At 39.5% G+C, this 12379-nt stretch overlaps 1 protein-coding gene across 1 annotated transcript in view; it reads left to right on the top strand.

Annotated features, from left to right (window-relative positions):
• Positions 1–2009: 2009 nt before the first annotated feature.
• The window catches only part of Sec61a2 (SEC61 translocon subunit alpha 2), a 30954-nt gene continuing 20584 nt past the window's right edge, over positions 2010–12379 (top strand). The window contains exons 1-3 of the mRNA XM_026408558.2: positions 2010–2124; positions 4951–5018; positions 6260–6325. Of these exons, the coding sequence (XP_026264343.1) occupies positions 2118–2124; positions 4951–5018; positions 6260–6325 (141 nt within the window). The 5' untranslated portion in view covers positions 2010–2117. The remainder of the gene's footprint in view (positions 2125–4950; positions 5019–6259; positions 6326–12379) is intronic.

Here is a 12379-nt window from a genome sequence, read left to right as displayed (position 1 = left end):
CTAGCCTAACTGAGTCAGGGACACCTGGCGCCTCAGACCTCTCCTGTTATTTACAAACAACTCAGCAGGGTGCTTAGGAGTGATCTGTGGGTTTTTCCAAGGACAAGGGTCAAACCCCCTTCCTTAGGACAGGCTTTGCTCTGAGGTAGAGGCTGGTTTCTCAAAAATGGAGTCACCAAAAAAAAAAAAAAAAAAAAAAAAGGGCTGGGGATGCCTGGCATGCGTGCGGCCCGGGTTCGATCCTCAGCACCACATACAAACAAAGATGTTGTGTCTGCCAAATACTAAAAAATAAATATTGAAATTCTCTCTCTCTCTCTCTCTCAAAAAAAAAAAAAAAAATGGAGTCACATTGGTTTCTCACTCCCAGGCTCACTCTTCAAATATGGAGCTATCTCAGACATAGGCAGTAAAGAGGGGTAAACTGTGTTGTCAGTTAGATTTTTCAATTTAGTGCATCTTTATTTTAAGGATACTGTGTTCATGTAATTAGCTGACAATCTTGTGTCAGCATCATATTTAAGCTGGGCATGGTGGCTCATGCCTGTAATCCCAGCAACTCAGGAGGCTGAGGGAGGAAGATTTGAGACCAACCTGGAATATTTAGTGTGACCCTGTCTCACAATGAAAAAAAATTAAAAGGGCTGAAAATGTAGCCCAGTGGTTGAGTGCCTTTCACGAAAAAAGTGCATTTAAGTCAATCATTTGCAGACACAGGAATTAAGTTCCACCTCCCAAAATTTACTGTGATGTAAAGGGAGATTAGACAAGTATGAAAGTGATTAATACAAAGTAAAGTGAGGTAAGAATGAATTCAAAGAATGGGAGATTCTGACTGTGGCATATTGTATTTTCCAAAAATGGCCACAGCAATATATGAGTCAGACAGGGTCTTCCAGAACCTTGCCACTCCCTCCTCTAGGAGTGGTGTCTCTTTGCCCTCTTGAAGTTGAGCAGACCTTCCTGGCTGCCTCTACAAACACCATGTAGTGAGAGAGACACTGGGGCACTTCCAAGGAAATCCTTTGGTACCCAGACACCATGTTGCAAGGAAGCCCATGCCACAGGGAGAAGTCATTTGGAGGCGTTAAAGCTCACAGACGGTATCAAATACCGGCTTTGTGAGAGTGCCTTTTGATATAAATTATATAAATAATTTCCTTTGGACGTCTAGCTGAACATTAGAACACATTCTCGGATTTGGTGATAATAGGTCATTAGTTACCTTTAAAATAGTTTGTTTCAGCAGCCTTTAGAGCAGAAGTTTGATTGCAGGGATTCAAAATTTGAGTAAGGAAAATAAAATTGGAGGCCTTCTATGTGCCAATTGCTGAGTTTAGTTTTTTAACTTTCACACCCTTAGAAGTGGGTATCATGATCCTTATGTTATCCGTGTAGCTGTGAATGGCTGACAGCCTAAAGCCATTCAAAAGCAGCCAAGTGATTAAAAGGTAGGGCAGCTTTCTAACCACGCGGTCCCAGAAGGGAGAACAGGAGCCCCACGGGATCAGAAAACGCTGGCTCCAGGAAGGGGCACGACGCAGGGGGCCTAAAACCCTGACACACTCATTTGTTAGAGGATGGAGAAGGAGTATTAGTGGCCGGCAGAAAAGAGGAGTCTCCTAAGCTATTAACGATACACAATGTGTAACCATTCTTTTACAAAATACCAAAAGGTTACTAGAAGACTGAACCAACTAGAAGCTCCCACCAGCAGAGGCGCCCGCGGGGGCTAGGAAACTGTCCTTTCTCCGCGCTGGTTTGAGAAACCTGCTCAGAAAGGTAAAACCCGGGCCGCCCCTGCCCTTCGGAAGCCGCAGAAGCCCTCAGACCCCCGAGTCACACCCACGAGCGCGGCCATCCCCGCCTCCGGGCGCCCCGCCGGGCCTCCGCGCCGGCGGTGACCATGACGACGCTGCGGACGTCGGCCAACGGCTGGGGCCCGGTCTGGGGGCGGGGCTGGGCGGAGCGGGGGCGCGGGTCACGTGATTCGGGGCGGAGCCTGCGTGGGGCCAGCCGGAGCGCGTCCGGAGCCGGTGCCGAGGCCCGAGCCGCGGGAGCCGAGCGAAGGCAGCGCCGAGGCCGCTGTGCCCCGCTGGGCCTCCCCAGCCGCCGCCATGGGCAGTGAGTAGTGGCGGCTGGAGCGGGGCTGGAGCGGGGGCCCGGGCCCCGCGGGGGCTGGAGGTGGTAGGGCCGGCGCCCACGGGGGTCGTCCAGCCCGCGGGCCGGGGATGGATGCGCGGGCCGCGCCGGGCTGCTGCGGAGGGCTCGGGTGGGGGCCTCCGCCGAGGCTCCTTCTGGCGTGCGAGGCCTCGCCCGGGCCAGCCGCGGGGCACCGGGACCCGGAGGCCCGGGGGTTGCGCTGGAGAGGTGGCGAGGAGCGGGGATGGTGCCCGGAGGCCTTTAGTTTTAGGGGCGGGGAGTTAAGGCACCAGGCTAACCCTGGACCACTTGTGATTTTTCTGGAGCTTAGGAAAGCTGTATTTTTCATTCCCGAATCACCTTTCGTTGGTTGTGATGAATAAGTCTCCTTAACTCGTTTAAAAAAAAATAAAGTGATATATGGCATGTGTTTTAGGGGAGGAAAGGAATGTGATTGGTAGCACAACATTTTCCTGCTTCATTCCAGTCATTCTGTAGCATTTACTGGAAACTGTGTAGGGCCCTGTCTGTAAGCCTTAGGGACAAGGCCTCACACTGTGGGAATCCTTTGAGTGCCCTCCCCCCAAACACTCAACCCCACGTATATTCGCATAGATACTTAACCTAGCTGTTCAGATGTTTGTTTCATGAATGAATAACTGCATACTCAGGTGCACTCGTCGGCTAACTAGGGCATTTGGGGAAAACTGGAAATGAAGTATAAGAGACTGCTGGCTTTGAATTTACCTGTAAGGAGTAAAATTCTGCAACACAAGCATAGACAAATGCATACAGAAGCATTGCTTGAACATGAATAACCTAATACAAATGATGATAAAATGCTAAGAAATCCTGGAGAGTGGCTTGAATTGAGGTGGAAAGTACAAGAGTTAAAGAGAGTCTACGAAGTTTCCTGCCGTGATGATCTTGTTTTGCATGAGAGATGATTGCTTTCATAATTCAGATTTACTTTCCAGACACTTCATAATGGTACCTAGATCACAAACATATGTCCATGACAATTACTGAATTCTTCTATTAAAGATGGAATTTTCTACTGTTGATTCCTCCCCTCCCCCCCCAGTACTGGGGATGGAATTCAGGGGCCCTCTACCAGTGAGCTATATCCTAAGCTCTTTATTATTTTATATTTTGAGAAAGGGTCTCACTAAATTGTCAAGGTTGGCCTGGAACTTGATCCTCTTGCCTCAGCCTTCCAAGTTGCTGGGATTACAGGTGCTGGCCACCATGCCCCACTTTTTTTTTTTTTTAATCTTTATTTTGTTTATTTTTATGTGGTGCTGAAGATTGAACCCATTGCCCATACCTGAGAGGCAAGCGCTCCACCACTGAGCTACAACCCCAGTCCCTATGCTCTGCTTTTAAGATTTTTTTTTTTTTTTTTAAGATAGTATAGTCAACTTCTGGCCAGCCATGGAGGTGCTTTAAAATTATTTAAGGAGGTTGGTATACAGAAACCAATTAATGTTGGGAAGAAGATTCTAACAGCTAGCTATGGCTTGTGTTTGAATCCATTATAGACTGCAAAGGACTAAAGCTTAAGAGATTGTCATCTTTATCCTCCAGTTATTTAACAAGACTTAAATTAATTCTGAAGGCAGTCTTTTTCCCCCCTCTGTGCTGGGTTTGAACCCAGGGCCTTGCATGTGTTATGCATGTCCTCTGCTACTGAGTTATATGCCTAACCCTGATAGTGTCCATCTTTAAAGAACCTTGGTTTATCTTATTTTTTATAGCATAATAGTCTGGGTAAGCAGTACTTTCTAATGAAATGTATTGTTCTCTGAACTGATTCTTGTACATAAGCAAGTATGTTTTGATGCTGTTAATAGGGCGGATGACCAAACATTGAGATGTGGCTTAATGAAATGAAGCAGAGATTTTGTACTACAAAGTTAACTGTAGAGCTGGGGGAGTTGCTTGGTGGTAGGCATGTGGAAGGCCCTGGGCTCAATCCTCAGAACAGAAGGGGAAAAAACAATAAAAAATCTTTAGGGCTGGGGGTTTAACTCAGTGGTAGAGCAGTGGCCTACCATGAGCATGACCCTAGGTTCTATACCCAGCACTACAGAAAAGAAAAGAAAAAGATTAATTGTAGGGGGTGGATTTTATGATGTTTTCACTTAACACATTTTGGTATCTTTTGGTGTAAGTTAGTGCTGCAGGTGAAGCCCATTTCCTTCCTTCCTTTCCTAAGTAGAGAAGGTATCCTCATTTCTTCTTCCTCTTATATGTCTACTTTCTTCCACAATGCATTGCCTTTCGGGTACCATACTAAACTGCTCTTTTTTTTTTTTTTAACATAGTAATGCTCTGAATAATTCCTTTTGTGTATACAGAAAATTGTATACAAGTGTGAAGAAACAAAGTTATAGTGAAAGAACACTTGATTTATTTTATTGACAAGCCATCGAACCATTTGGATTCTTTTATATCAGTTCCCTTATATATTCATTTGAAATGGAGAGCATCATGATTATTTAATTTGGGGGGGGATGGGGTAAATTGCTGTTCAAAGTTAAAGAATATTTATATTTGATTTTACAAAAAGACACTTTTTTTTTTTTTTTTGTACCGGGGCCACATCCTCAGTCCTATTTTGTATTTTATTTAGAGACAGTGTCTCACTGAGTTGCTTAGTGCCTCGCCATTGCTGAGGCTGGCTTTGAAATTGCAATCCTCCCAAGTTGCTGGGATTATAAGCATGTGCCACCGTGCCTGGCAAAAAGATACATTTAAAAAAAAAAAACTTTTAATAAAGACCCTTTTTTTTTTATTTTTTTACAGTCAAATTTTTAGAAGTTATCAAGCCTTTCTGTGCAGTTCTACCAGAAATACAGAAACCTGAAAGGAAAGTAAGTAAAATGCTTTAGTAATATACTGGTTAGCTAAATGAAGTATCTTATTAAACCAACAAGATTGATTTATTTCCCCAGTCCTTTTCTGGTTGAAATTGGAAAAATATATCTTACTCATCTTCCATGAAAGAGACGGAAAATGAATAAAACTAGTATAGGCCTGCTAAAGTCTAGATATTTTCCTCATGCTTTCAAAAATGACTATTCTTAAAGTTTTAACATTTCCAAGCCAAGTGTGTCTTTGACATGTTAGTTAACAAACAGTATTCTCCTGTCCATGGTAATCCTTTATAATTCCTTTAGTATAGGGTATAGATTGTGCTTGCTAATGATGTGATCTGCTGGAATATAAATGGACCAAACTGCTGGGGTAGGTTTTGATAAATACAATTGTTTTCCATAAACGAATTATAATTGTCCAACTATATACCTGCCATGTGTTGATTTATTCATTGTAAAGAAAAATAGGAATGATTGGATCATTTTCCATCATTGTGCACTTTTGGAGCTAAGATATTTAAATTCCAGAAATACTGTTAGTTCCAAACTGGCCAGTTCCCATATGTTCCTCTTCTGAACTTTTTTTTATTTTTATGTGGTGCTGAGGATTGAACCCAGTGCCTCATACATGCTAGGTAAGCCTTTACCACTGAGCTAGAATCATAGCCCCTGAAGTTTTAATTTCTTATAAAACTAGCAGGCATAGGAATGGAGAAAGAGATAGGTAAAATTTTTGTTAAACTTACTGTTTTATTTAAAAGTATATTTGTGTTTTAATGATTTGAGATAGTAAAAATAGTCATTCCAGCTGTATTTAAGACATCCCAAGAAACCCTAGCTTTTTTCAGTTTTTAGAATATTCTAAGACTACCTATTTAATATTATAAAGCTGTAAAGCATCATACGTAGTCCTAGGTGTGCATGGCACAGTGTTAACTGAAGTCTATACGTTTGCAGCCTGTGTTTTGCTTTGCCACCTTTTCAGTTTCATTTTCCATGGTACAGTGCATGTGAAAACTGCTTATATTTAATTCTTCTTTTTGAAAAGTAAATAACAGTGTTTGAGAAGTTTAACTGTTTATTTTACCTGCAACAAACTAGGGTGAAAGGGACATTTAAACAGTAAATAATAAAAAACATGTCATGGCATGGAATGTTGATTGTGCTTTAAAAGGATTTTTATTTTTAATTTGGTATTCTTGGCTTGGATTGATCATTCTTTGGTTTTTATTGTACAGATCCAGTTTAGAGAGAAGGTATTATGGACTGCTATAACTCTCTTCATTTTCTTAGTATGTTGTCAGGTATGTAACCAATCATAATATTAAATGAGTGTCTGTACTGTTGTTCTAAGGTCTTGATTAGGTTTGAGAAACATGTTTTAGTTAGAATAATAAATATACTGAATTATATTAAGCATTGTTATTCCTTTTTATCTGAATTCTTATTATTGTTGTTACTTGTTTGTATATGGTGCTGGGGATTAAATCCGGGCCTCAAGAGTGCTAGAGAAATTCTGTACCACTGAGCTATTCCTGCAGCCCTAACCTGAATGATTTTGATTATGAAAGTGGTGATATTTCTTTCTTTCTTAGACAAGGTCTCCTTATATGGCCCAGGCTGGCTTGTGATTCTCCTGCCTGAGTCTCCTAGGAGTAACAGGATTATAGACTGTGCCATCACAACTGGCCTGAAATTGATTGTCTTGTTCTGACTATTTTTTGGTTTACTTGTGAGTTTGAACAATTTTTCTTTTTCTTTTTTTTTGTTTTCAGATCATGGTTTTTGCCCATTTTTTTTTAAAGACACTTTTTTCCTTATTGATTTGGATACCTTTTTGTATGTAAAAGTAACATATTGTAATATTTTTCCAGTTTACTTTTTTTCATGTTGTGAATAGCATATATTAATTTAAATATTTCATTAAAACAGATTTTTAGAACCTTGGTATATCTACTGTTTAAAAATTAATAAGGGCCTGGGATTGTGGCTCAGAGATACAGTGCTTGCGTACCATGTATGAGACACTGGGTTTGATCTTCAGCACCACATAAAAATAAAATAAAGATATATAAAAATAAATATTAAAAAAATTAATAAACCTCAGCTTGGACTTGCAGCTCAGTGGTAAGATGCTTGCGTAGCATGAAACCCTGGGTTCAATCCCTAACACAACCAAAAAAGAAAAAGAAAGTAGGGTAAATCCAATGATGATACTTCTTTTTTTCCCCCCTGCTATACTGGGGGTCCAACCAGGGCCTCCACATACTGGGCAAGAGTCTACCAGAGAACAATACCCACAGCCCTTATTTATTTTTTATAGTACTAGGGATTAAACCTGGGGTGCTTTACCACTGAGCCACACCCAGTTTTTTTTTTTTTTAAATAAACAAAATAGTAAGACAGGGTCTCACTAAGTTGCTGAGGGTGGTCTCGAACTTGCAATCCTGCTGCAGCCCACCCAATGGCTAGAATAACAGGTGTGCACCATAGTGCCTGACTATATTTTCATATTCTTAGCAATGACTTTTGGAGAACAGAAAGTTTTAGTTTTGATGAAGTTCAGTTTATTGTTTTTTCTTTGTTGTTTTGTTTTGTGGTGCTGAGGATTAAACCCAGGACTAGGCATGTACTTTACCACTGAACTACGCTGCAGTCTTATCTTTTTCTGTGGTCGTTCCTGGTTTTGATTTCATAACTAATAACTTTTTACATATTTAAGGTCATGTATAATTTTTCATGTATTCTTCTAAATATTTTAGTTTCAGCTTGTCTGTTTCAAATTGATAGTTGGGTTTGGCACGAGATAGGAGTCTATTCTTTTTACATGGATATCCATTTCTGGAAAAATTTGTTGAAAAATACCCACATTGAATTATGTTGGCATTTTTGTTGAAAATAAAGTCATCACATAGCATGGTTCTTTTTCTCGACTCTCTTGCATTCCTCATTAGGTCTATCATTAATACTAAACCACAGTTTGTTTTAGTTGGCTTTTTTGCTGCTGTGACTAAATGACCCAACCAGCACAACTATATTTGAGGGCTCATGGTTTCAGAGGTCTTCATCCATAGTGAGCTGGCTCCATTCCTTGGAGCTCAAGGCAAGGCTGAACATCATGTCTAGGGAGTGTGGTGGAAGGAAGCAGCTCACATCATGATCAGGAAGCACAGAGAAAAAGAGAAGACTTCACTCACCAGATACAAATATATACCCAAAGCCATGTCCCAATTCTTGCCTTCTCCAGCCACACCCTATCACTTAAGTTACCACTCAGTTAAACCCTGTCAAGGGATTAAATCACCGATTGGGTTAAGACTCTTACAACTCAATCATTTCTCCTTGAAACCTTGTATTGTCTTGCACGTGAGATGTTGGGGGACACCTCATATCCAAACCATAACACTGTTTTAATTACTATAATTTCATAGGAAGTCTTGTAATCAGTTTGTAAAAGTTCCCCAATCAATTTCAAAATTGTTTTGGCTATTCTGGGTCCCTCATATTTTCATATACCTTTTTTGGGGGGTTGGGTAGCAGGGATTGAATTTAGGGACACTCGACCACTCAGCCACATTCCCAGCCCTATTTTGTATTTTATTTAGAGACAAGGTCTCACTGAATTGCTGCTTAGTGCCTTGTTTTTGTTAAGGCTGGCTTTGAACTTGAGGTCCTCCTGCCTCAGCATCCTGAGCCACAGGGATTGCAAGCATGTGCCACCATGCCTGGCTTTCATATATGTTTTTTAAATTAGCTTTTCATTTTCTACAAGAAAGCCTGCTGGGATTATGATTTGTATTGCTTTGAGTTTATAGGTTAATTTAAGAGAATTATCATCTTGATACTGAATCTGATTATTCAGAGGTCAACAGACTTATCTGTAAAATCCCAGAGAGCAAATGTTTTGGACTTTGCAGCCATAATCCAAGAATCCAGGAAGAAAAAAAAAAAAACAAAGGAAAAAGTAACACTTCTCACTGGAAAAGAATGACGTTAGCGCCATCATGCATTCCTGTAATCACAGAAATACAGGAGACTGAGGCAGGGGGATTGTAAATTCAAGGCCAGCCTGGGCAATTTAGTGAGATCGTGTCTCAAAGAGAACTGGAAATGTAGCTTCAGTGGTAGAGCACCCTTGGTTCAATCTGCAGTACTCAAGACATTTCTCAGAACGGTTCTTTGTAATTAATTTATACATTTTTTATTACTTTATTTTTTTGTGTTTACATAGTTGCTAAGATGTTTCTTTTTGTCTAATGCTTAGACAGATGTGCCTAGTGTGGGTGATTTCTTAATTCTCTTTCCAGTGAATCTCAAACAGCCTCAAGCTAGTTTTCTCTAGCTCGAGGAAGTGATGGGAAATGAGTTAAGCTAAGTGCATTAAATTCTACCAGGACTCTGCTTTCTTCTTAAATTTTTGTTAACTATCTTGAATGGATTCTCATCACCTGAGCTGAAAACTGTACTCCATTCCAGGCTCCAGGTAATTCCTGAGTTCTGGTTTAGGGCAGTCCTATAATCTTTAATTCCATACTTCAGGATCAGCTACATTACTCATTTTTCTTTCATTCATTTTTTTTTCCAGCAGCTATTTCTACTTCCTCTTAACCAAAGGAGGGAACAAGATAAGGATATCTGTATAGTTGGAATGTTGGTGGGAATTCAGAGGATTCTTTTAACTTCCCAGTGTGATGGTTAGGTGTACCTTTGTACTGAGTACTCAGATGTCTGGTGTTTTCTCCTCATTATCACCAGTCCTTCAGATTTATAATCCTTTTTCTTGTTTGGATCCTGTCCAGATTCTTTTTTGCTTTTTTGTTTCTCTTAGTTTTCTTTCATTGTTGTTATAACTTTAACTGTTTTTAAAAATGTGCTTTGTTATGTGCCAGAGGAGGAAAATTCTGTAATGTGATTGCAACTTTCCATCTTAACACAGACCTATCTTATTTGGTTTCAGTTCCTAGTACCTTTGAAAATCCCTAATGCTAATTTTTAATTTTTTTTCACTTGATCAACTCATGTTTCCATTAGAGCATGGACTGCTTTGTTTCTCTAAAATAGTATACTGTATTTTACCAAGTTTGTTATTAGACAAATGTAACAGTTTAATTGAGCATTAAAGGAATCATATATCTGGCTGGCTTCACTCAATAGTGGAAAGAGGTATAGAGAGCTCTGCTCCAGAGGCATGGGTAGTGAGCTCTTACAGGTTGAACGTGGAAGTAAAGAAATTATTTGATTGGCTATGGCTAGCTGTTTCTCTTATTTCTGTATGGTCCAGTGGGTGGTCTCTATAGAACCACTGACTGTTTGACTATGATTCCAAAATTAATCATAAGGAATGCCTTTAAATTCCGTTTCATTTTGCCTTCCTGAAGTTCCCGGTATGGAAACACCCCTGGCTAATTGGCCTCCTGCTTATATTTTTTTTTAACAAATTGAAACTGATTATGTATGATTACAGTGGAAAGTTTGGAACTCTTCAGCTATGACATATTAATAGAAAATAGCTCTGTATTCTGCACAATTGTTTTACATGATCCTGTAGCTTTGGAATTTATGGGGAAATAAAATTAGAACCAAATTTAATAATCCTAGTGACTACAGAAAAGATGGAAGACCATTGCTTAGGGGAAGTTGCTTGACTTTTTCTTGTTCAGTTTCCCACAAAGCAGTTAACTATGGAGGTAATGGGTGCCTATTAAGGAATAAAATTGGACCAACTAACTTTACTATTTAGCATATACTTTGATATAGACTGTCCTTATTCCTCATCCCTCACCTTAACTGAAAAGTTTTCTACAGCTACAGGGTATACATGAAATATCCATGCTTCACACTTCACTCACTTTGTTACCTAGATAATAAACTTGAACAGTAAAAAAGTCTAGTTTGTTTAAAATCGCTGGAACTGTGTGTAGTGGTACATGCCTATATTCCCAGCTATCCAGGAGGTTGAGGATCACTTGAGGCCATGAGTTTGAGGCCAGTAACATAGCAACATCCTGAGTCAATAAATAAATAAGCAAATAAATGAAATTACTGGTAACATCTTTTGAAACTTTTAAAAAGATCAAGTTTCATATAGAGAACTTTTTGAAATTAGCAATGTATTTTTCTTTGTCTGATCTTCTTGTGGATGAGAAGGGATATGACTAAAGGCTGTATTCTAAACATGAGTCACATGATAGGAAGCAATCTATAGTTCAGGTATTTTGTTTTGTCCTGATTAAAAATTAATAAGTATCATAGAATATTTTGATAATTGCTAAAAAGAATAAGGAAGAAAAAGTCAATATAATCCTACTAGCTAGAGATAATCACTATTTAAGTTTTTAAAAGATACTCCTAGTTTTATTTTCTATATGTTTTTTATAGTGTTCAACTTTTTTTGTTTTGTTTTGTTTTGGTGGCCCATATGGGGAGTGTTCAACTTTTTAATTTATACAGTTTAAAAAAATTTTATTATTTGTTGATGGACTTTTATTTGTTATTTGTTTATATGTGGTGCTGAGAATTGAACCCAGTGCCTCACATATGCTAGGCAATCGCTCTACCACTGAGCCACAACCCCAGCCCTAATTTATATGGTTTGAATCTTTGTTTTTACTTGTTTATTTTTGCATTGCTGGGACTTGAAACCAGTTCTGGCACATGCTGAGCAATACCTTCTACCACTGAGCTACATCCCCAGCCCCTGTACTTTTGTTTTTGTAACAGAGTTTCTTAACAGTGGCACTTCTGAATTTTAGGCAGGATAATTGCTGTTAGGGGACGGCTTTCCTGTGTAGTGTAGAATTCTTGGCAACATTGCCGGCCTCTACCCACAGATGCTGTTATTATCACCTCTACCAAGTTATGACAACCAAAGATGTCTCCAGACATTGCCAAATATCTCCTGGAAGGCAAGAGTAAACTAGTTTGAGAACTTTTTTTTTAGTTCCAGGGATTGAACCCAGGGGTGCTTAACCATTGAATCATATTCCCAGTCCTTTAAAAAAATATTTTATTTAGAGACAGGGTCTCACCGAGTTACTTATGGCCTCACTAAGTTGCTGAGGCTTGCTTTGAACTCACAATCCTCTTGCCTCAGCCTCCTGAGCTGTTGGGATTACAGTTGTGTGCCACTGTGCCTGGTTTGAGAGCTGTTTTATATGTACTGTTGTAAGTTCTTCCTCGCGTTATTATAATTTATAGCGAATATGTAATATTCCACTGTGTATGTAATATAATTTTTAGCGAATATGTAATATTTCACTGTGTATGTAATATTCCACTATATATGTAATCTTCAGTTTTATAACTATGAATGCGATCTTGATTGTTTAGTATTGCAAAATTATTCTATGACTAGGCAG

The sequence above is a fragment of the Urocitellus parryii genome, chromosome 9 (genome assembly GCF_045843805.1).
Source record: "Urocitellus parryii isolate mUroPar1 chromosome 9, mUroPar1.hap1, whole genome shotgun sequence".
NCBI classification, from domain to species: domain Eukaryota; kingdom Metazoa; phylum Chordata; class Mammalia; order Rodentia; family Sciuridae; genus Urocitellus; species Urocitellus parryii.
Note: the sequence above shows the minus strand (reverse complement) of the source record. Positions and strands in the feature narration are given on the sequence as shown.